Source organism: Thermobia domestica, chromosome 2 (assembly GCF_964235325.1).
Source record: "Thermobia domestica chromosome 2, izTheDome1.hap1.1, whole genome shotgun sequence".
Taxonomy (NCBI): domain Eukaryota; kingdom Metazoa; phylum Arthropoda; class Insecta; order Zygentoma; family Lepismatidae; genus Thermobia; species Thermobia domestica.
Window position 1 is genome coordinate 161,221,797 of NC_137455.1, and position 23,373 is coordinate 161,245,169.

The 23,373-nt window shown below is 36.6% G+C and overlaps 1 protein-coding gene across 2 annotated transcripts in view; it reads right to left on the reverse strand.

The window, feature by feature from the left end:
• LOC145676764 (uncharacterized) overlaps positions 1 to 23,373 on the reverse strand; it is a 55,036-nt gene that overhangs the window by 20,223 nt on the left and 11,440 nt on the right. For both annotated transcript variants that reach the window (XR_014129462.1, XM_081747574.1), the window contains exon 2: positions 17,063 to 17,145. Coding sequence is in view for 1 of the 2 variants with exons in the window: in XM_081747574.1 (XP_081603700.1) it covers positions 17,063 to 17,137 (75 nt within the window). In the remaining variant the exon portion in view is untranslated. The remainder of the gene's footprint in view (positions 1 to 17,062; positions 17,146 to 23,373) is intronic.

The window sequence follows — 23,373 nt, forward strand, 5'->3', positions numbered from 1 at the left end:
TTACTCAAATCAATCATGTATGATATTCTGTATTGTAGGAGTAAGAGTTAAAAGTACTATAGCATTACTCAAATGAATCATGCATCCTATTCTATATTACCTTAAATTTTTGTTCTAACTTACATATATTTAGCTTTATATTTTCAAGGTCAGAGAATAAACAAAACTAAATTTATTATACATTAAACTAATGTCTATTGGGTATTGGTTTACACAATGATACTAGGTTAAATATGGTCTACAGTGGGCTACTTTACCAGAACTACCTCTAGGTGATGAAGAGCATAATATATATTAAGGAAAGGACCGTACTCATAATCCAAAACTTCAACATTCCTTACACTACGGTTCCGTATCCTTCGGGTCCCATCTACAACCATTGAAAGGAATATATAAAGAAAGATAAATAAATAGAAGGAATAATAAGACATTATGACCGATTAAATATCGTGTCCTCACAGCTTTGCAATCGCAGCGCAAAATTTTTCCTCTTGGTTTGCGATTTTACTTTGCGTGGAATTAAATTAATCGATGTTAGTCGCATCGCAAATGATATTTAATGCCATTATCTGAGTCTCAACATTTAATATAATATTGAAACTTCGGGACCCAAATAATTATTTATAATTTCCATTCATTTACAGTATCTTTCTTTCTTCAGATAACTAAGGGGCCTCCTTGTCCAGTAGTAGAGAAATTTTGTGAAATAAATAATAAGGGAATCGGATTGTAGTTTAAGATCAGGATTAGCGATCAAGAATTATTTGTTCAGACTAGTGTAAACTTTGTAGTCTTAGATCATATTTATTTATTTATTATTTTTATTTATTTATTTATTTATTTCAAGTGGGTAGTAATATGAATGGTGATTGTTGTTGATCCTCCGACTGTTTGAATGCTTTATGAAATATCAAGGAAAGCACATATGAATTTTCTTGTTGTCCCATGACACACCTTTTGTTGATGTATCTTACCTCCTTTAACCAATTTCTAATGTATTTTGTGATAGATATTTAATTCACCTGAAGTTAATAATCTTTACTTTTCTTCTTTTTCAATTTCTGGTGTCGACAAGGTGATTTGAAGACATTTTCTCCAAGTGATAACTTTCAACTACGGGAGGATGTCCTGAGCTTTTCTGAATGGATTGAATTTCTTGCGTAAATTTACTATGCAGATCGGAGCATAACTTATATCATTATGCCCATAAATAGTAGAATTAAAAATGTAAAATAATATAAAAAATGTATTTTTCAACTGTGAACGAGAATTGCTTTTGCACGATGGGGATTTGAGATTATTGAGAGTTTGTAACAAAAACTAATTGATAATCATTCCATTAAAAAAAAAAACAATGTTATTCATTCCAATTGGTGGGATACTACATCATCAAAGGACATTTAAAAAAGAGGATTCGACATAGAATAACAAGATCCCAGTAAGGCATTCCAATTTTTCTGGTTATTGTGAATAATCTCATAAAAAAATTTCACGATATATAATCACACTTCGTTAAGACTACCGAAAATTCTGTAAAAATTTTTTACGAAACATGATTATTATCAAGATAAGATTACGTTTACGGGAGGATACTAAACTATTTATGAGTTTCTGACGCTGATAGGAATGCCCAAAAGAAACTTCCGTATATGGGTAAAGACCACATTACATACTCTGAAAATTTAAAAACAGCTAATTCCGGTTTATCTGCACATTTAATAGGAAGTGAGTATACAATAAATCAAGTACAATGCAAAATTACAAGTACAACATACATATAATAACAACAGAAAGGATTATTGTTTAAGCTTTTTATTTTCTCGCAACGAAGCCAAAATTAAATTTTGACTGAGCAAACCTTCATAAATACTGACACAATATCAAGGTGAAAACACGATATAATGATAATAATTTATATTTACGAACCACAAGCTTTCAAATAAGGAAATCTTAATTGTTACAGTCTACTAACTTTCTCGTTCATATCGCGTTGAAGAGTGTGGCACTAAGAGGGCAAGTTTATCATTAATTTATCACCCATTCATTCGGATGTTCTTTTCCTACCCTCTAAGTTGCGAATACCGCTGCGGAACTCCGGGGTGCTTAATGGGAGTCTTAGAACTTCTTTAGTTTGAGGTGGACGTGCACCATTTCATCCTAACTTTTGTGTAATTCCAGTATTCTGTTTTCTTTCTTTCTTTTTTTTTAAAGTAAGAAACCTACTATAATATACAATATATATATTAAAAATAAAAATAAAAACGTTTAAAAAATCAGTTCTTGTTTTCGTTTATGAGAGTTGTGTTTTCGTTTATTCAATTTTTTCGTTTCTTTTTTATTTTTTATTTTTTATTTATTTATTTATTTTTTACTCGGCCGCCATGTGTTTCTGTCACCTGCCAACGTAATTTGGTTCTCATCCCATTTTTGTAAACTTATATAACTTAAGACAGGATTATTCAAAACCATTGCAACAAACACCATTTTCTTCAACATTTGTTCTTCTTTAATTTTGTTTCTTAACATGAAAAGCGTTAATTGAACCCCCTAATAGGTGAAAATTGTTTCGTAAGTTTAGTATCGAAAGTGAACAAATTCCACTGTTTAGACCATAAGTTTATAATGAAAAGATTATTGTAAGTACATATCGTACTATACTCACTATAAGTAGAGTAACAACACTGATAAGTGCTTCATACATTCTTTTAAATGATTTCATAAAATTTAAAATTTTGTTTATTTTTTTCAAAGTTTAAAGTATGATATTTCAGGTGAGACATAAAATAAAAAGTTATTTTTTTACAGAATATATATCTATATAAGATAAAATTATGGTAAAAATTTCAAGTTTGATATTTGATTGTGAACAGAGTTATGAATTCTCAAAAAATGGGCAATTAACGTGAATTTGTTCTTTATCAAAATTAAAAAGAAGGACTTGTATAATATATATATAGTTTAATTGCTATTTCTACACACACACACACACACACACACATACACACAAAAATAAAAATAAAACCATTATTACTCATCAGTAAAACATAAATAATAAGAAGAAATATTAACCTATTAATCCTAGTTGCAAAATTGAAAAAAAAAAAGCCACATGTTTGTCTTATTTTCTAATTTGAATGACGGTTGAGGAACATGCTTATTTCTTCAGAGAGGTTTTTGTGGAATGCTATATGATCTGCTTGTTGCTGTTATAAATTCAAGGGGTGCATTTTTCTTAGAATATTTTTTACAGGTACCAACACACGATCATTAGCAGACTTCTTAAATTACGTTCTAGATACTGCAGGATGGTAAAATCGTACATACATATCACTGTTTCCTAAACTGAGTTGTTCAATTTCTGTCAACCATCATCATTTATTATAGGCACGCGTCTCTATATCATTTGTTTGTAAAGTCAAGAACACAATTTAATAAACACAATGGTCTCCTCTTTAAATGTCCGTTTTCGATGTTACATAGCACTAGTGGCGGCGATTGGACATTAACCCTTAACAGGAAACGTTATTTTTTTTCGCTTACAGGAAATGTGTGTCTGTGGGACACGGATACGTATAAAGCAATATTAAAAAAAAAAAAAAAAAAAAAAGTGTAATGTAGATTAATGAAACTTTATATTTTGTACTTCGAGTAAAATATGATAAACAAGAATTACACACATTAATTCGATTCTATTGGCATATAAATTCAGAAAATATTTCAATATCTAAATAAAAATAGTACATAAATTAAAAAAAAACTGACACATTTTAAGTTAGTATAATTCTACACGTTACTACCATGCAAATATACCATTTGTCCACATGTAGCTACCCTGTCCAAATGTGCTATTTATCCAAAAGAGCTTGGACACGTTTGACGAACATGGTAGCTCTAAATAGAGGTCGTCCGAAAGTGTCTTGAAAATGGTGAATACATGTCTTCCTATCTTGATTTACAAATAGAACAGAACATTAGGAGAGCAATAAGGGCTTAAATTTCAGATAGGTCAGTAGATCTGAAGTTTGACTTTATTCTACTTCAAATTTGTTTCGACATTCTTCCAACTTCATGTTGAAATCTCTTGAATTATATCATCACATAAGGTAGACCAAATATCAACTTTGCTAGGATTTTTTCCCCAGATTTCTTACATGGGTGGCTATACCAGGCATCCCTCTTACTATCTTTTGATGAAGAACCCTTCGATTTCTTAGTGGTTCACTTGAATTCCAAACAAACCTGTATTTATCTATGTATGTAAGGCTTTCATTATCACATGAAACTTGAGTAGGGCTGCTCACATTGACACTTCTGTTACTATTTGACCTCACACCTTGCACTGTATCAGAATTTGTATCGCCCTCACTGTCAGTATGTAATTCATGACTTTCAGGGGAAAAAAGGAGGGGTCTTAATCAGAATCTACTGAAGACAGTAACATAAATTCCTCCTCCATTTTCAGCGTTTTTGAAATTTTTGCCGTGGAATAAGGATCTGGTGTATTTACAGTTTCTTTCTTGCATTTGTTTCTCGAAGTACTAGGTCTATATTTTGCAAATACATAAAATCTTATACAAACAAAATAGTATGTTTGAAGAGTTCTATAGCTTCTATTTCATGGTAAATAAAAGTCAACCCCAAAACCTTTTGAAAAAATACTGTCTTTTCGGGAAATGCGTGTCCAATAAACACGCAAAAATATAGACGATAACGGAAATGTGTGCCTCTCAGACACCGTAGGTTTTCTAAAATCATCTATAAATGTTCACTCAGACATTAACGCCAACAATGAACTACTGCAACACACGTACAACTAAATAATAGGAAGGTACTGAGAAAACCGATACATTGAGTGGATCAGTGTTGCCAGTGTAATACAAAGAAAAACCATACGTGTCTGACAGACACATATTTCCTGTTAAGGGTTAAAAGTGGGGGGAGGGGCAAAACATGATCTAAATATTTGTATATCAATGTTAATTTTACTGGTTGTTTCTAACACTTTGTTTGACGAGGGTTGTATAACTAATAGGATACTATCTTGTAAAACTAATCTAATTTGTAATTTATAGAAAGAAAGCAAAAATAAATAAGAACGAGTAAAAGGAAATAATCGGAGGAAAACTCAACTATTCCAAATTAATTTTCATTGCATAGAAACAATTACTTTTCTTACTTCATTAAATCGGCCTTCAACATTAGCCGGGAAACAGACATGCAGACAGAGCATAAGATTGAAACAAATTCAACGAAACTGCAAACCTAAGATAGAAATGCATTGAAGAGACTGTTCTCATCGCCAGGAAATCAATTTGTTGAGATATGGACGCTTCATCGCTCGAAGAACGCCATACGAAACTACAAATAAGACCAACGATTTGTAACATTAATCTTTCTGCCTCCAAAGTCTGTCGCGCAAGATCTCCGTGTGCGAGCTCTTCCTTATTTGTTTAACTTAATCATTGAAAGACAAATTTAATATGAGGAAGAAGATATCCAATACGTAAAAAGACTGTTTTACAATTCTTTGGATATTTCAGAGTATTTAGAAGATACCCTCAACATCCTCCCAAAAAGAGGGAAGTCACCGGAAACATCGCCCTCACAGAAGAGAAGGGAAAAGACGATTGCTAGCCGCCTATGATGCTGGGACCCCGACTCCTCATTGGTCACCGCTCAGGATTGAACTTCTAGCAATTTTGATGTCCAATGAATTAGAGGACTTTCCATTCATCTTTATGGACTAAACAAGTGCCACCGAACAACTTCTACAAACTATGTAGTAGTGAAGTGTTTATGTGAGTGTTTATGTGAGTGTTGGTGCCGATTACGACGAACTGGAATGGAAAACTTTAAGTCCGTAAGTAGTAAGCATTCATTGACATAGATCTGAATCTATTGCAGTTTCTTTACAAATGCCTATAACTCTGCTCTCCCGTCTAAATGTCTGTTTTGAGGCTAAGTGTTGTTTTCAGTCCGACACTAATCAAAATTTTTCCTTGAAACTAAATTCCAAATTAGACTCATTTTAGAGAACAAAGGTACTCGCATTGAGCCTCACATACTACCTTTGCTATTAATGAATGTTTCCTTTTGCTCACAATTTCCTCCACGAAATTTGTGTACCCTTTATTTACTTTCATAATCTCCTTCGTAGAATAAACATGAGGATACGTTCTAGATTTGTAGATATGGAAACCTCATCTGGAAAAGAGCGTCTAGTGTGCGCTGTGTCTCTGAGCCCAGGTAAGCCTCAGTAGCATAGGCACACAACGATCTTTTTCAGTTAAAATACCATATATCATATTTCATATTTTATTAAGTAAATTGACAAGAGCAACGCAAGTAGGTACTAGACCTTTGTACTCTTAAACAACGAAGGTATAAGACGAGATTTGATTCCTTGTTCATCAACAATAAATCGATAATGGAATGGAACTTGTCGCTGAATGAGCCAATCAGAGCTTTCCAGTGGCAAGGTAATTGGTAGAAAGAATCAAAACACGTTCGAATCCAGTAAAAGTATATAGATGGAGATCAGGCGAGTTGCCAGGCTTAATGCTTTATTATGTGTTTTAGGCTAAATTTACATGTGTTAGAACTACTGAAGCCTGTATTCAACACTAGCACCGATTATATATATATATATATATATATATATATATATATATATATATATATATATATATATATATATATATATATATATATATATATATCCCAATAATACATATTTTATTCAATTAGAGCTCCGTCGTGACTAATATACGCATCTTCGGCGCAGAAGTCCCGGGTCCGATTTCTGGCAGGAGCTCATGTAGTTCGGATTGCACGTTACTCTGTAGATCTACGTTTCACAGGGGTGCCCACAAGTGGGGCTATGACGCAAAGTGCGTCATTGAAATATTTGGGGGGGGGGTAAAAATCTGTATAAATATGTTTGAGGGAGTGTGAAAATTAATCGAAAAGAAGATTTTTTTTCATGGAAGAACACCTACGGGTAGACAATTGGGGGGGGGGGTGCGTCATGGACATAAGGGGGGTGGGCACCACTGCGTTTCATATAGCCCCGCTGCTAAACGGGGCGCCAAATATAATACAACTCAACCAATTAAGTAAATTGACATGAGCAACGCAAGTATATATTAGCATTTGTAGGTATTAAATAACAAAGGTGTAAGAAAAGATTTAATTCCTTGCTCATGAACATCTTAAAATTCTATCTGGAAAAGTGTGTGATCAGATTATTTAATAAAAAATTTGCAAAACAAATAAATAGAAAGGATAATATTAATCATAGTAGTGAATAATGAGGTTTGTTTTGTAGAATTTATATTGAAATTGGGGATTAATGAACAACTTCCACACATTTCATTAACTGTATGTTATTACTCTTAGATAATGAAAGTCAGTAAATACTATAAGCATATACTACATTTAAAGAAATATGCAATTACAATATCAATTACTTTGAATTACAACTAAAACTCAATTCCTGTAGCTTTCTTAACTCCGCGAGAAGACAAATAAAAAATACGTACACACGCAACGACAAATATTATATGGCACCATTTTTTCTATGAACCAGTAATATATACAAAAACTTTACATTTCCAAATGAAACTATATGCATTAAGGGGCCACTTCAAAAAAGTGGGGGCAACTGCCCTCTCTTGTCCCCTTAATAGCCGCCCTTGCATAACACCTAATTATCTCATGAAATTTATATTTTCTTGTTCCTTAGACTTCTATACAATTTTCAAACCTGATTTTAAGTGGTTCGGTATAAGCGAGCCCTAGTGAGTGCAAGCTCAGTTGAAAGAAGTAAGTGTGAGCCCGAGCGAGCGCGAGCTCAATTGAGTGCGAGCCCGCGCTCGCTTTGCGCTCATGTTTATTCATTTGCTTCTGAGATGAAAAGATAAGAAATGCATTGCGTGTGCAGAATTGAAAAGGAAGATTGAAGCAACTTTACTGACACTATTTTAACAAAAATCGATTCAGATAATAGTTTGTGCTGTCGCAAAAATAGGAAAAGTTAGAAATTTCCGTTTAGTTTTCACAACTGTATCAGGAGTGGAAATTGAAGGGTAGAGTACGCCATTAATCAGTCCATTTCATAGGTGTTCAAACTCGCGAGTCCGACTGTCGCGAGCTCTGCACTCGCGCTCAACTGGGCTCGGGCTCAATAATTGAGCCCGAGCCCGAACCCGAGTGAGCTCGAGCCCCAATGAAATAAGTAAGCGCGAGCCTGAGTGAGCATGAGCCCAATTGAGGGAACTGAGCCCGAGCGCAAGTGAGCGCGAGCCCAATTGAGAGAAATGAACCCGAGCCCTACTGAGCGCGAGCCCTGTTGTGACAAGTGATAGCGAGCGCGAGTGAGCGCGAGCCCCGTTGAGGGATGTGTCACGAACTCGAGTGAGCGCGAGCTTAGTTGAAGGAAGTGATCGTGCCCGGTTGGAAGAAGTGAGCGCGAGCGCTAGCGCGAGTGAGCCCAGTGCAAAATGGTTATCTATGCTCCAACCCAGTCATTCTTGCCATGCAAAGAGGATGGAGGGAGCCACTCAGATTCTAGTTTACAATTTGTTTTGTGGTTACAAATGTTTGAAAAGTTTTTTCTAATTTCCACTGCCATCTAAAAAGTAAATAATGAGCGTGAGGAGACATTATCCTTTATCTGCTGTCCTTATTCTTAATTCAATTACAATAATCAGTTTCATATTTTCCAACGCTCTTTTTTCTTATTACTTTTAATATCTTATTTTATTTTTATTCGAGATTGGTTAACAATTATATTCAATTTTCAGAATTAACTTTTACTTGAATGTTGTAAGCTTATTCTAAGGTGTAAGTCATTCAACATTAAAAGAGGAATAAAAAATTAAAACAATGTGTTCTATGATTCAAGTTGGCAAAGTAAACTTATTTAGCTCAGAACCAAATAGTTGAGAGTATCGTAAACATACTTTTCTGTGCAATTTTTGTATATTCTAAAAAAAAAAAAAAAAAGTTTCATTCCATGTCCCACCAGACTTATTATACTTCAAACCTTGCAAGAATTTCAAATTAAAAAAAAAAAAAATCAAAAATTGTAGGAAGAAAGTATAAGTACTCCATAGTTACTCTAGCTCTACTAAGTATAATGTACTCTATAAATTATAATTTAAAATATTGTTTTTGATATTTTACACCTTCATTATAAGCTTCAGCTCGAAAAAATGGAACTTGTTAAATTTCTACACTAAACTTCGGGGGCAATTTTCACCTATTAGGGTTCAATTAAGGCTTTTCATGCGAAGAGACAAAATTAAAGAAGAGGAGGTGCTGAAGAAAATGGTGTTTGTTGCAATCTTTTTGAATAACACAGTTCTAAATTATGCAAGTTAACGCTAACGTCTGCAAAGTCACTAATTAGCTCGCACTGCTCAACAAAAATGGTTGCCTCTCACAAACGGGCTTAAATCTACGTTTTAAGAAAACAGTTTTGTGATGCCAATGAAAATGGTAATAGTATATTAAAGAAATTAAAAAAATAAAAACGGTCAAGCAACCATCACTTCATATGGATTGACCCATTTATAAATTTTAATAATAAACACACTTTTATAGGTAGAAATCATTTCAAGCCCGGGCTTAAGAAACTCGATCCAGTGTAGAGAATGTGGAAGACAAATATCGCGACTTTTGTAATACGCTACCTCATAGTTAAAGATAAGGATGACAATACTGCGAGTGCTGAGTCTAACCGTCCAAATGGCATTATGGGCCTGTCCCGTTTTGCCCCTTTTGTTTTACTAAGGTTCTTAGCTCACACAGCTGGACAGGTTAAAGACAGGAAACTTAGAAATGGCTCTGTATTAGTGGAAACGCTTAGTGAGAAACAAGCTACTTAAACTGGATAGACCACTTTGCGTCTCAATAGATCCTCACCACCTATTGACCGTCAATCGAGGAGTAATTTCATGTTGAGATTTCCTGAAGACCAGTGATGAGGAGATTAAATCTGAATTAGCAGGTTAATATATTGTAGAAGTAGCTCGAATGAAAAGTAAGAACTTACACTGGCGTCGTTAGCTTTCGAATATTGGGGAGAGCATGTTATATTTCACATGCATAAGTTATTTTTTAACTACACATTATGGTTTAGTTTAGTTTAATTTAATAAAAGAAATTTAATTATTTATCTAACCCATGTAGTGAAAAAATAGATTTAGATTTATTAATCATTCTGTGGACCATATTACATATAAATTCTACAAAATGATATAGAGCTTGTCAGTACATAAAATAGATACAATATTTAGAAAAAGTACAATGCCCTTGTTTTTAACAGCTAAACTATTTCTACGATCAGGGGCGGACTGGCCCACCCTGCTACCCTGCAAATGCAGGGTGGGCCCCCCAAACAGGTGGGCCCCCTCCACCAATTTTAAAAAGATGTGCTCAATTAAACCTACCAACATCAAAAATGTGGCAGGGTAACTCCCGCAAACTTGTGTTTTGCACAAAAAAGATGCAAAGTTATACTTTCATGAACAGACCTTATTCTTCTTCACGTTTATCGACTTGAAAAGGTTCCGTCTATGAGACAATCAGACCCTAAAACATTGCGGGGTTTGTGATACAGCAGCTGTTAAAAACGAGCACGTTAACTACTACTTTTTTAAATATAAGAAATACAGTAGATTTCAGGCTGTTATTGGATTTGGATACCATTGCCTACTCCGGTCCTTTTACAAGACGTCGAATGAAGATGTTTTAAAGAAACAATAGTTTCGTAGATATTGTTATTGTGGAAAGTGGAGGTGGAACCGGAACGCTTTTGAACTGCATTGTCCTCAGACCAAGCTTCGAGGAAAGAAATCGAATCAGGCTTTTTTTTTTCTTTTTTTTAAGTGCTGTTAAGCGAAAAGAAATTAGTCGCTGCTATCAACGATTGTTTTATACAAACTTCAAACAATTACTATAAAGTTGCTGCCCTCGGCTCGTGTTTTATTTGTACGAGGGCTATCCAGAAAGTAGATTACGTTTTGGAATAAAAAATCAACAAAGTATAGGAAACAAATTTTATTATATACAGATGAAAGCCACACACAAATACTACTTTTCGACATAGTCACCATTCAAATTAAGGCATTTATCGTAGCGATGTACGAGCTTGGAAATTCCTTCGTCGAAAAATTCGGCCGCCTGCGACTTCAACCACTTCGTTACCTCTTCTTGCAGCTGTTCGTCGTCATCAAAACGCTGCATAGCCAGCCACTTCTTCATTGCTGGGAATAGGTGGAAGTCGCTCGGTGCCAGGTCGGGACTGTACGGCGGATGAGGAAACAACTCCCACTGAAAAGATTCAAGAACTTCACGCGTGACATTTGCCGTGTGGGGCCGGGCGTTGTCGTGAATCAACAAGATCTTAGAGCTCAACATTCCTCTGCGCTTGTTTTGAATTGCTCTTCTGAGGTTTTGCAGAGTTTGGCAATACCTTTGAGCGTTTATTGTAGTGCCTCTTTCCAGGAAGTCCACCAAAATCACACCTTTTCTGTCCCAAAAAACAGTCGCCATCATCTTCCTTGCCGACATTGTTTGCATGCATTTCTTGGGTTTTTGGGGAGAACCTGTGTGCCCCCACTGCATTGATTGCAATTTCGTTTCACAGTTCACGTGTTTCACCCATGTTTCGTCACCAGTAACGATGCGATCGAGTAAAGAGTCACCATCCTTATTGTAGGCGTCCAAAAAGTGCAACGCTGCAGCCATTCGCTGATTTTTGTGGTCCTCTGTCAAGATTTTTGGAATCCATCTTGCACAAAACTTGTGGTAACCAAGCTTTTCGCTGATGATTTCGTGCAACAAACTTCGCGAAATTTGTGGAAAACTCAAAGAAAGTTCCGTTATTGTGAACTTTCGATTTTCACGGACTTTAACATCGACTTTTTCGACAAGTTCGGCAGTCACTTTGCTGGGTCTCCCACTTCGATCTTCGTCGTGAACATTGGTTCGGCCATTTTTAAATCTTATGACCCACTGTCGCACTCCACCTTCAGTGATAATGTTGTCCCCATACACTTCACACAGCTGCCGATAGATTTCTATCGGTTTACAGTTTTTTGCTGTCAGAAACCTTATTACTGCACGCACCTCGCAGCTCGCGGGATTTTCAATTAACGCAGACATTTCAAACCGTCACAGTATCTTAACGGAGCACAGCACGAACCTCTCACTAGCACGGCTAGATGCCGACTGAGCTGCGCAACGCTCTGACCCCAAGATGGCCGCGCTAGCCCCGCCCCTAGCGGACACAGACGAAAACGTAATCTACTTTCTGGATAGCCCTCGTATATTATATCGAAGAGCAAATCCGATAGCAGCAATTCAATTATTGGAACAGCAGTTACGTGTCGTTTGTCGTGGAAGACAGATATGGTTGTGTCAGTATGGATGGTAGGAGTGATTGTAAGATACTGTAAAGAAAAAATATAAAAGTGGTGCTAAAAAGCGAGAACACAAACGAAGATGTGATTTACAAAAAGCTGCATCTGACCCAAAACCACGTAGGCTATTTGAATCTGTGAAGCCCCAAGAAACAAATGAGCGTGATGTGACTCATTCGAGTACTGCAGGACAGTTGCCAGGTATTTTTTTTTTTTCTGTCTAAGGTGTTTATAAATTATAATGTATACACCACGTCTTTGGATGATTTCAGTCCATTGTAGCTTATCTTTTATGGCTATTTTACTTGAAATTACACAACTTTAACAAGCGAACACGAAATTAGCTGAACTGTTTGCTGCTGCGTAGTGCTTTCAAACGGGTCAGATCAGGCTTTTATGGATCAGGGGTCGAGTCAAGCCTGCTTAAGACACGGGTCGGGTCAGGTCACCTATGCTAGGGTAAGGCTGCTCTAGCCACGGGTCGGCTCGGGTCAACTTTCTTATGCGCCGTTTCGGCTAAATCCTTCTCGGGTCGAGAGGGTCGGGTCGAGTTGAACGTCGACCCGACACGACTCATGACCCGAATAGGTTTTAGCCGAAACGACGCATAAGAAAGTTGACCCGAGCCGACCCGTGGCTAGAGCAGCCCTGACCCGACCTGTACCCAAGGAGGTTCGACTCGAGCCCTGACCCGATGAAGCTTAACCTGGCCCGTTTGAGAGCACTAGCTGCCGGGACTGGGCTCAGTAAGCGTTGGTGTAACTTCTAAAAGTGCTGAACACTTATGCTGTCAGTCAAATCAGTGTGTATATGAAAATGAAATGAAAATGTCTTTATTGAAGCGGGCGAGGTTCAGCCATGGCTGCTCTACCACTTATCGTGTAAATGATAACTTCCCTTTAGTTATTTAATTTAAAATAAAAGTGTAGTAAAATGTAAAAATTATTTGTGATGTGCAAAGTAGGTATTCATATGAAAAGAGAAGTTGGGGCCAGCCGAGGAATGGGCGGACTACACTAGACGATAGACGATATCTAATCTTTCTGCCACATGAAGATATGGTATTATGACTTACTTATGTCAAGGAAAATCTTGGTTTCGAAACCTATCGCAAATTTACCTCCAATCGCATTCTTTATGTTGCATTGAGGCCACAAAGGTACAGCTTTTTCAAGTTTCCAACACTGACGTCATGTCTGTTGTCTCACCTGACACGCTTGGGAAGGGGGGAAAGTGTCTGCTAAGAGCGGGGCGTACTTCCTCGAGATTATGCAGCAATATTTAGACGAGTTTGTGTATGTGGGTTACAACATTTTCTTTTCGCCAAAAAGACAGGTACAGAGAGAGATTGCGGCACATTCGCGAGCGGGCTCCCGATTGAAATAAGTGGTATTTTTTACATATCAAGGGAGTGGGGAACCATAGATCAGCTATGACAAAATACGGATCTTCGTTAAGTAGGGTGGTTGCAGGTTTGGTTACTTAAAAAAAGTTTCAGATATGTTATTTTACATGAAAACGCAATAAAAATTGCCTCAAAATTAATTAACGTTTCCCCCAAATGTCTATATCTCCTCTACTGCTTTTTTTTTTTTTTTAATCTGATGGCATTTTCTGAAACACCAGTCTTTATTTTGGGATTTCCAGCAGACATGGGTAAAATCATGTCAAAATTAACTAGTTTATAATTTTAAAAAATCTGTTGTTCATTCTCCGCCGGCCCTGAATAGGCTACATGCCCTTATTCCATGGGTTCGAAGATGGACTGATCCCAGTGCCGGCAGCTAGTGCTCTCAAACGGGCCAGGTCAGGCTTCATCGGGTCAGGGCTCGAGTCGAACCTCTTTGGGTCACAGGTCGGGTCAGGGCTACTCTAGCCACCGGTCGGCTCGGGTCAACTTTCTTATGCGTCGTTTCGGCTAAAACCTATTCGGGTCATGAGTCGGGTCGGGTCGACGTTCAACTCGACCCGACCTTTTTTACATTTTTATACAATGGGCCCTCATTTCAGTTTAGCAGGGTGGGCCCTATGGTTGCCAGTCCGCCCCTGTCTACGATCTATATAACAATTATATATATGAACTTAATTACTATTTTAATTACTGTATATTCATGTCTATTTGTATTTACCATCTAATATTATGAAATAGGGATTTAATTATTTTTCCAAGTTTCACAATGAGCTGCTAAGATATTAACCTACTATATAAAATGTGTTCTTTTATTGCAGTTTGCATACTGAGTTGTCAAAGAAATTCTTTTCATGAGTATTTTTTATATATCCAGTTAGCTTTTTATGTACCCAGTTAGCTTATTACACAGTTTTACACCCATATAGATATGTGATTTTCCGAATGCAGATGTTCTATGACACACAATAGATAATAAGACTATTCATGGCTTTGGATTAATTGTTTTAACAAAAGAGACACTGACCAAAGCTTAAAACTTTACTTTATTATCTATTGTAATAAATTTAAACTCTGTTATAACAACATTTATATATATGTCTGTATTTTCATTAATTTCGATCGTGTCTGAAGAAGGATATGCTAGATATCCGAAACAGTTACAAATTATAATTTAAAATAAAGTAAAGTTTTAAGCTTTGGTCAGTGTCTCTTTTGTTAAAACAATAGATAAGTTATCTTTCCCATGCGTAAGATAATTGTATCACCATCTCTTTTAATATTATCCAAGTAATTTTGAGAAATTCAAATATGTACTAAGAAGAAACTGTCATAATGTTCAATGATTCAAATAGTTCCTTACAGCTGGTGCGTTTCAGTGATTTTGAAATGATGCTTATGACACATTTTTGTTGTTTGAATATATTCTGAGGTTTTGGCGAAGACGCCCACAAGGCAATTCCGTGTTTAATATGAAAGTTGAATATGGCACAGTACAGGGACAGAATTGATTGTAGATTCAATATTCGGACTAGAGTTCGTATTATGTACATAGTTTGGGCTAACGTTTTGCTTAGTTCGTCTACACGTTCTTGGCATGAAAATTTATCATCTAGATACATTGCAAAAAAATTTATGGTATTAGTAAATGTACATACTTCATGATTCACGAATATCTGCGGTAGTTGGTGTGATGTTCTGTGAGATAAATGATAGTAGACACACTTTGTTTTATCTGCATTTAGTTTTAATTTATTTGTAGAAAATCACTGCATAAGTTGGGATGTTGTAAGATCAATGGCTTCTTGCAATGCTATCTCTGTCTTTTTCAGTTACAATTACTGTTGTATCATCTTCAAAAAAGATTACATTACCCTTTTTTTTACGAGATAAATCATTAAGATACAGAAGGAAGAGTTTAGGACCTAGAATTGACCCTTGTGGAACACCTTTTCTATTTATTTGTTCATCGAGTATATTTTGCTCAGAGTTTTAGTTGTTTCGTTCATTAGAAGAATTTATTTGATTTGTTTACAATTGTAGTATTGGAGCTGAACACATTTTATAAAATGAAATTAAATGAAATCTTTCAGTTTTACGTCCCACGTTCATAGCATTTATTGAGAGCGTTAAAATTCAAGCGGAAGAAAGTTAAAATGCTTTAACCAAATTTCCATTTCAAATATATTGACACTATTTAACAGTAAAGAAAGAATAAATTCAGTAGACAATCTATTTCTACTCCGGTTAAAGTAAAATCATACCTATAATTGTCGTTAATGGCTTTTATGGCTTTTTGTTTTGTAAACTGAACTTATATTAGGTTTTAATTTTAAAAAATCTGAAGCTCATAATAAAATGTTTGCCGAACAGAGAACAAGTTGTAAGCCAAATTCTATACTAAAACAAAATGGTTTTGTATCTGTTTCTTGGTTTATGATACTTATTTTCTTGTCTGTTAGTTTGAGTTTAAACAACCTATAAAACACATTTCAAGATGTATAACTTTCAGAGAATTTGTAAGGTGATTAAGCAATCAATCGCAGGCATCAATATATATATATATATATATATATATATGGTATGTTGGGTTGCATAACTTACACTTGCTGAACATCAGTAAAATGTCAGTTCGAGAAGCAATGTTAGTTTGAAGCATCCCCGAACTGAAATGGAACCCGCACAGAAGTAATGAATGTGGTAAAGGTACATTTTTAATTGTGGAATCCACTACTGGAAAACGAAGGTAGTACTTGAATAAGAAAAATAAAAAAGTCAAAAAAGCAAAAATTTTCGTATTTTTGAAGAAAAATGCTGTTTTGATAAAAAAAAGTTCATTCCAAAAAATCGGCTTTTTGGTGTCTACTAATAACTAAAATTAGACCACAAATCGTGAAAGTCTTGTGGACCCCCATTTGGACAGCTCTGATATAATTGTATTTGAGATTAGTGTCCCATTGAGCAGCGAGGCTATATATATGAGATGTCGCCTGCAATTGTACACGAGTCTCCACGCAAAACATGTGTATGCTATCTACATAGCCACAAGGGAGCTCAGCTTTGGTGTAAGTCAAGATTATTGAATTAAATTATTTCTCGTAGTCCATAGGTATCTTTAGTGATTCCTGGATTTTCTATTTCGTTTATAAAACTTATACAAAAATATAGGGTTTGTTTCTACAGTAGATTGTATACAGAGGTTAGACAAAACCTATATTATACTTACTATTTCAACAAGAGATACAACCAATCCTCCAGTAGTTATACTGCAGCAAGTACAAAATAGTTCAAATGATCTCATTGTTGAACCTAAAACAGAACAAAGAAGAGGAAATACATTAAATGGTCACATGATTAATTTCCAAATAACATTGATATCTTGTGTTTTATACGGATTTTTTGTATGCAAACATCTAAAGTATCTTTGTTATTACCCCATAATGTAAAATAATAAGTGTTATGATTACACGGTTTTATGTGGATAAGATCATGGTTGTCCAGTAATGGAGCTCGCAATGTATAACAACAGTCTTATTTTAATAATTATTTTGTCACTACTTATCTGAGTATATTATCTTCTGCCTACAGTGCATAGTCGTGGGACGTTAAATTAAAGATTACATTTTCTATGCTTCTAGAATCTGGAATATTGGTTATAGCGTGGCAAACCAGTTCTCTTGCTAGAGCTAGCTCATTTCACTAGGCACCGACACGGAAGTCGTTCAAAGGTGCCAGTTTTTTTTTTTTTTTTTTTTTTTTTTTTAACCGGTTGTCAAATTCGGTGTTGAAGCGATCCTGCCATTCACGGCTCCGTTTCTGTTATACAGAGGGATCTCTTAAACGCGAAACGCAGATCAATTTTAAATTGCTGCTAAGCACATGACGTCACGATAAGAACAGGTAGATATTCTGTAACAAAATCTGAAAGGACGTTATGTGTTGTCTTTTCACGAGAAAATAGCTGAATCAACTGAAATAGGTTTTTGATTTTTAAACATATTTAACATCAGGGGTACACCCACGCGGATCCGGATCCGGACCCTCCAGAAAATTTCCTAACTTAACATACATTTGTACACTTTCTCATACTTGTTTAACAGGAAAATGATTGAAGTAGCATAAATATTTGATCTTACACTTGATTGCTACTCTTTCTCTTATAAAAAACAATCTAGTTCTATCATTCTTATCCCTAAAATATAAGTGGAAGCATTTTACAAATACTTCTAGCTTTTCTGGGTGCAGAATAATATCCGTTCAATACTACATAGACGTAGTGACTTGTAGTATTTAGTCCCTCCCCTCCTCCCAGAGCTTGGACCCTTCCCAAGAAAAATTTCTGGGTGCGCGTCTGTTTTGACTCCCCCAGCTCGAACCGAGTTTATATCATGTCATTTTTATTCATTATGTATACTAAGGCGGGACAAAGAGGGTCCAAATTGTGTGTCAAAAATTTTGTATCTCATCAGCACTCTAAGTTAGGGAGTTGAAACTCGGTCTACAAACTTCTAATTACAAGTAAGTCAATATGTGCCTCAGTGTTTGCGAAAATGCCACTTCTAAAAGAAGAAGAGAATAATTCGTATAGCAATTTTTCTTTCCGATTTGTACACGTATAAAATGTGAGGAAACGGCTCAACTATTTGAAATGAAGTTTTGAAAATATTGTAGTTAGTTTTTGTGTTGATTTGTTTGTCTTTGATTAGATAATTATCGTTTGTCTTTGATTAAAATACATATCTAAAGGGGTTTTCAAATACTTTTCATAAACGTTACTCTTTCCGAGCGAAGAACTAATGTATTGATAAGAGAACTTTTAAGCATGAATGGGAAAGTTCTCGGTATTCGCAGTTCGAGCGGACTATTGAAAGGCTTCTTATTTAAATAATAATAATAATAATAATAATAATAATAATAATAATAATAATAATAATAATAATAATAATAATAATAATAATAATAATAATAATAATAATATAGATTTCAGTACTAGTGTCTTAGTAGTTGTTTCTTTCCTGACTGGTGTTCTATTGTATACTCATGTGTATGCATGTGTGGATGTTACATACTGCGTATAGATCGAATTTAAGTAAAAGTCTCTCTCTCTCTCTCTCTCTCTCTCTCTCTCTCTCTCTCTCTGTGTGTGTGTGTGTGTGTGTGTGTGTGAATGTGCTGTATTGTATTGAGTTGTTCACAGAAGTCGACATAGAAAGAATAACTCATTGCACGATTGCCAGATGTACTAACAAGGAAATGGTGCCAATCTGACAAGTCCGAATTGGACGAAATTTCGTATAGATACTAATTTGAGGCCGGTGAATAACGTGGGAATAGTCATTCGATTCGCTTTTGGGTACTTTACGATATATACAGGGTGATGCAAAACAGAATGCAACATAAGACAACTACGTAATCTGAGTCCGAATTGGACGAAATTTCGTCGGTGAATAACGTAAGAATAGTCATTCGATTCGCTTCGAATGATCCTGAAACCAAGAGAAAGAGTGCAGAATGGCGGTCCCCCAGCTTCCCTAAACAGAAAAGTTTCGATTTCAAAAATCAAAGGTCAAAGTCATGTTAGAGTGGGGTGGGGGGACTCTGAACGGCGGACGACTCTGAACATATTAACGTTTGTCATTTGTTTCCAAAAACCGCCAACTTGAGTTTGGTAGAAAGTGGTGGAATTGGAAGACGTTTGTGTGGTGAGCTAAATATTCGTGCAACGTGAGGAACTCACGTTTGTTTTGGAGACGAAAGCGAAAGGGACAAAACACAAATGTAAGAATCAAGTAATAAAATAACCATATTGTAGTTTGAGACCTTGTGTATATAGTGTGTAATTTCTATGAGAGACAGCACAGAACCACGTTGTTGATGCATGGAAGTTTGGCGGGGATTTAGTCATGTCTGACTGCTAAATGCTGACTGGTGCTGCCATCTGTGAAAAATTACGAACACTTAACCGACAACCTTCGTTGTGGGGCTACTCTGAACAGATTTGATGGGGTGACACTGAGTACAGCTTTGTATTGCTGTTATGATGTTTTTACTGTACAATTTGTATGCATTGCCTTATCAGGGTTTCATGTTTCATTACAGCTGCCCAGAGACTACAAGAGAGTAAAGAATGGCACAAAATACGAACGATGGAATGAGGAAACAATGGTGCAAGCCTTCGAGGAAATTAAAAAAAAAAAAAAAAAAAACTCCCTCTGCCAGGCTGCCGAGAAGTACGAGATACCCAAAGGCACGTTACATTTGCGGTTGAAATCTGTCAGTAGGAGGTCACAAGGAAGTCAGCCCGTGTTTGGGAAAGAAGAGGAAGATGAAATGGCAAACTTGTGCTCAAGGCGGCACGGAAAGCTTTCCCTAAAACACCGCAAAATGTAAGAAAAGCCGCATTTAACTACGCTGAAAAGAAAGCACTGAAAGATCCTTTCAACAGGGAGACGCGATTTCAAACGAAACCCTGAATTATTATTACGAACCCTGAAACAGCTATCTCTTGCAAGAGCATAAGGTTTCGACAAGGAAGTTGTTACAGAATATTTTGATCTCCTGCATCAAATCGTAGAAGGCACTGGCTTGGTCAATTCTCCGGAACACATCTACAACGTGAAAGAGACTGACCTTTCTTTCAACAATAAGCCAAAGCGTGTTGTGGCAGACAAAGGTTGTTCAAATGCAGTGTTCGTGTTTCATTTCTCTGTCCTGGGTTATCTACAATATGTAACTGGATCCAATGTTCAAGATGCAGCCGTTGGTACCGCATAGTCTGTGTGAGCACTGGTAACAATGTACTTTTTATCTGTGGACGATGCAGAACCAGTGCGTGAGTACATGTCAGCATTGCTTAGTTCTATGGGATCTACGTTCCCCAAGGAGTTTTAATACACAGTAGATATATTATTGCTTTCGTTTTGACTATAGTAAATCTCTTCCTTTGTTCTTATTGGACAGATCATACATGCAGATTATTCTTCCCTAAAATATATACGTTTAGTATTTCTGCATATTTTTAGTGCTTTTTTAATGTTCAGTGTTACCCCTCCCTTGTTCAGTTTCACCTCTCGATCGTGGGTGACTCTGAATAGAACACACGTGTTCATTTCCACGCACGTAGCATCCATTCTATACCAGGTACCGCGTAGTGCTTGCACTGAGTGTTGAACAACATATTGAGGTTTCGATTCCATGTAAAGATTCTTCCATTCGTTGCGAACCGTTTGCTTATAAGGTAAATTACCATGAAATTGTTCAGTGTCCCCCACCCCACTATAATCGCTTTCTTCGATAGTGAATGACTTATTCATCATGAATTTGTTCCACCTCGCACGACTGTTACAGGACAGTATTACGCAGAAGTTCTTGCCCGACTCCGGCAAAGAATTCGCAGAGTACGTCCCCGTTTTCGACAGAATGAGAGATGGTTTCTGTTGCACGACAACGCCCGCCCCCACATTGCGTTGTCAGTGAAGCGGTTTTTGGCCAAGCATGAGGTCGTGTAACTGCATAATCTGCCATACTCTCCTGACTTGGTCCCCGCAACTTTTTTTTTTTTTTTTTTTTTTTTTTTGTTCTCACAACTCAAAACTGATGGAAGGAAGACGGTTTGTGGATGTTGAAGACATCAAGAAGCACGTGACGTCGACACTGAAGAGCCTACCGAGAAAGGACTTTAAAAGTTGTTTCCACAATTTATACAGCCGAGCACAGAAGTGTATTACGGCAGGTGGAAATTACTTCGAAACATATTAAAAGGGTACGTTTTTCGCATCATCTGTTCTGGTGTTATTAGAGCAGTTCTGGAAATTAATAGCCACGCTTTGTAACATTAGAGCAGGGATGTGCAACTTGGAACAGTGTGTGGGCCAATCACAGAGCACTAAATGGCGTCGCGGGCCTCACTGTAGGTATATCATTTTTACGATAATTGAATAGTATAGTATTAAATTATGGAATGTGTTCATCGTAATTTACATCATAATAACACAAAACAACTTTGTCGGTACATCTGGCACTCCTTATACCGAGGGAAATTTCCCCCAAGTACCTGCACTTGCCAAGTTTTGTCTTTATGGCGTTACCACGTTTCGCACTGTGTGATCGATGGAAAATTTCCAGTTCACTCTTAACAGGTTTTGTAAAAAAAGAAAAATTATAATAATTATTGTTTTCAATAACTGACCAGCGGGCCAGAATACAGGGTTAGGCGGGCCGGCTGTTGTACACGGCTAATTTAGAGCATATTTATTATTGAAGTCTATTGTGTAATGACTTGTGTATCTTTAAACGTTAATAAATACTACTCTTTCTTCATTGTGTTCCTATAATCACTTTACCAATTTATAGTTTCTTTCTTTTTTTTAACTATGAATCATATACAAGGACCATCCGGAAAGTAGTACCCGTTTGTGCAATAAAGACACAGTAGTACATATTAACAAATATACACGTTTTTATTGGAAAGAGCATACTTTACACTACTTCTCCACATAATCACCAAGCAAATTGAGGCATTTGTTATACCGTGTGACGAGTTTTTGCATTCCAGCGTCATAGTCCTCCGCCGCTAGCATATTGAGATAGGTAGTCACGCCTAATTTAAGTTCTTCATCGCTGTCAAATCTTTTTCCCGCCAGAAAGTCTTTAAGCTTCGTAAAGAGATGAAAATCCGAAGGGCCAAGTCCGGGATATACGGTGGATGGTCGAAGGTTTCCCACTTGAATTGCTGCAGAAGTTGTATTTTCGCAGCTGCATGGAATCATTCTCCTGGCATTGTCATGAAGGAGAATGACGCCTGTAGACAACAGACCTCGCCGTCGATTTTGTATTGCCCGCCGTAATTTCTTTAATGTTTCACAATACGCATTAGCATTAATTGCGTCTCCACGGGCCATAAAATCAATGAGCAGTACACCTCGTCGATCCCAGAATATGGTTGCCATGAGTTTCCTGGTGGACGGAACTGTCTTAATTTTTTTTTTTTTTTTTTTTTTGTTTGGTTGGTGAATGAGCGTGATGACACTTCATGAACTGTCGTTTACTCTCAGGAGATGCATAACAAACCCATGTTTCGTCCCCTGTAATGATGCGATCCAGGAAAGAGTCTCCTTCATCGGAATAAAGTCCCAGAAACGTCAGTGCTGCAGCCATACGCTTGGTTTTGTGCTCATCTGTGAGCATGCGAGGGATCCACCTTGCACAGATTTTTCAATAATGCAGATGGTCTTTGACAATTTCATGAACAATTGTTCGAGACACATTAGGAAAATGTTCACGGAGTTCATCAATTGTGACGCGCCGATCGTTGCTCACGCATTCGTCTACTGACCTCAGCAGTTCGTCTGTAATGACAGATGGTCTCCCTGAACGCTCCTCGTCATGTGTACTCCCCCTCCCCAGGTTGAAGTTGCGACACCAGCGCCGAACAGACGACTCGTCCATCACATTGTCTCCATACGCCTCCTTTAATTGGCGATGAATTTCACAAGGTCGAACGTTTCGTGCATTAAGAAATTTAATCACGGCCCTCAC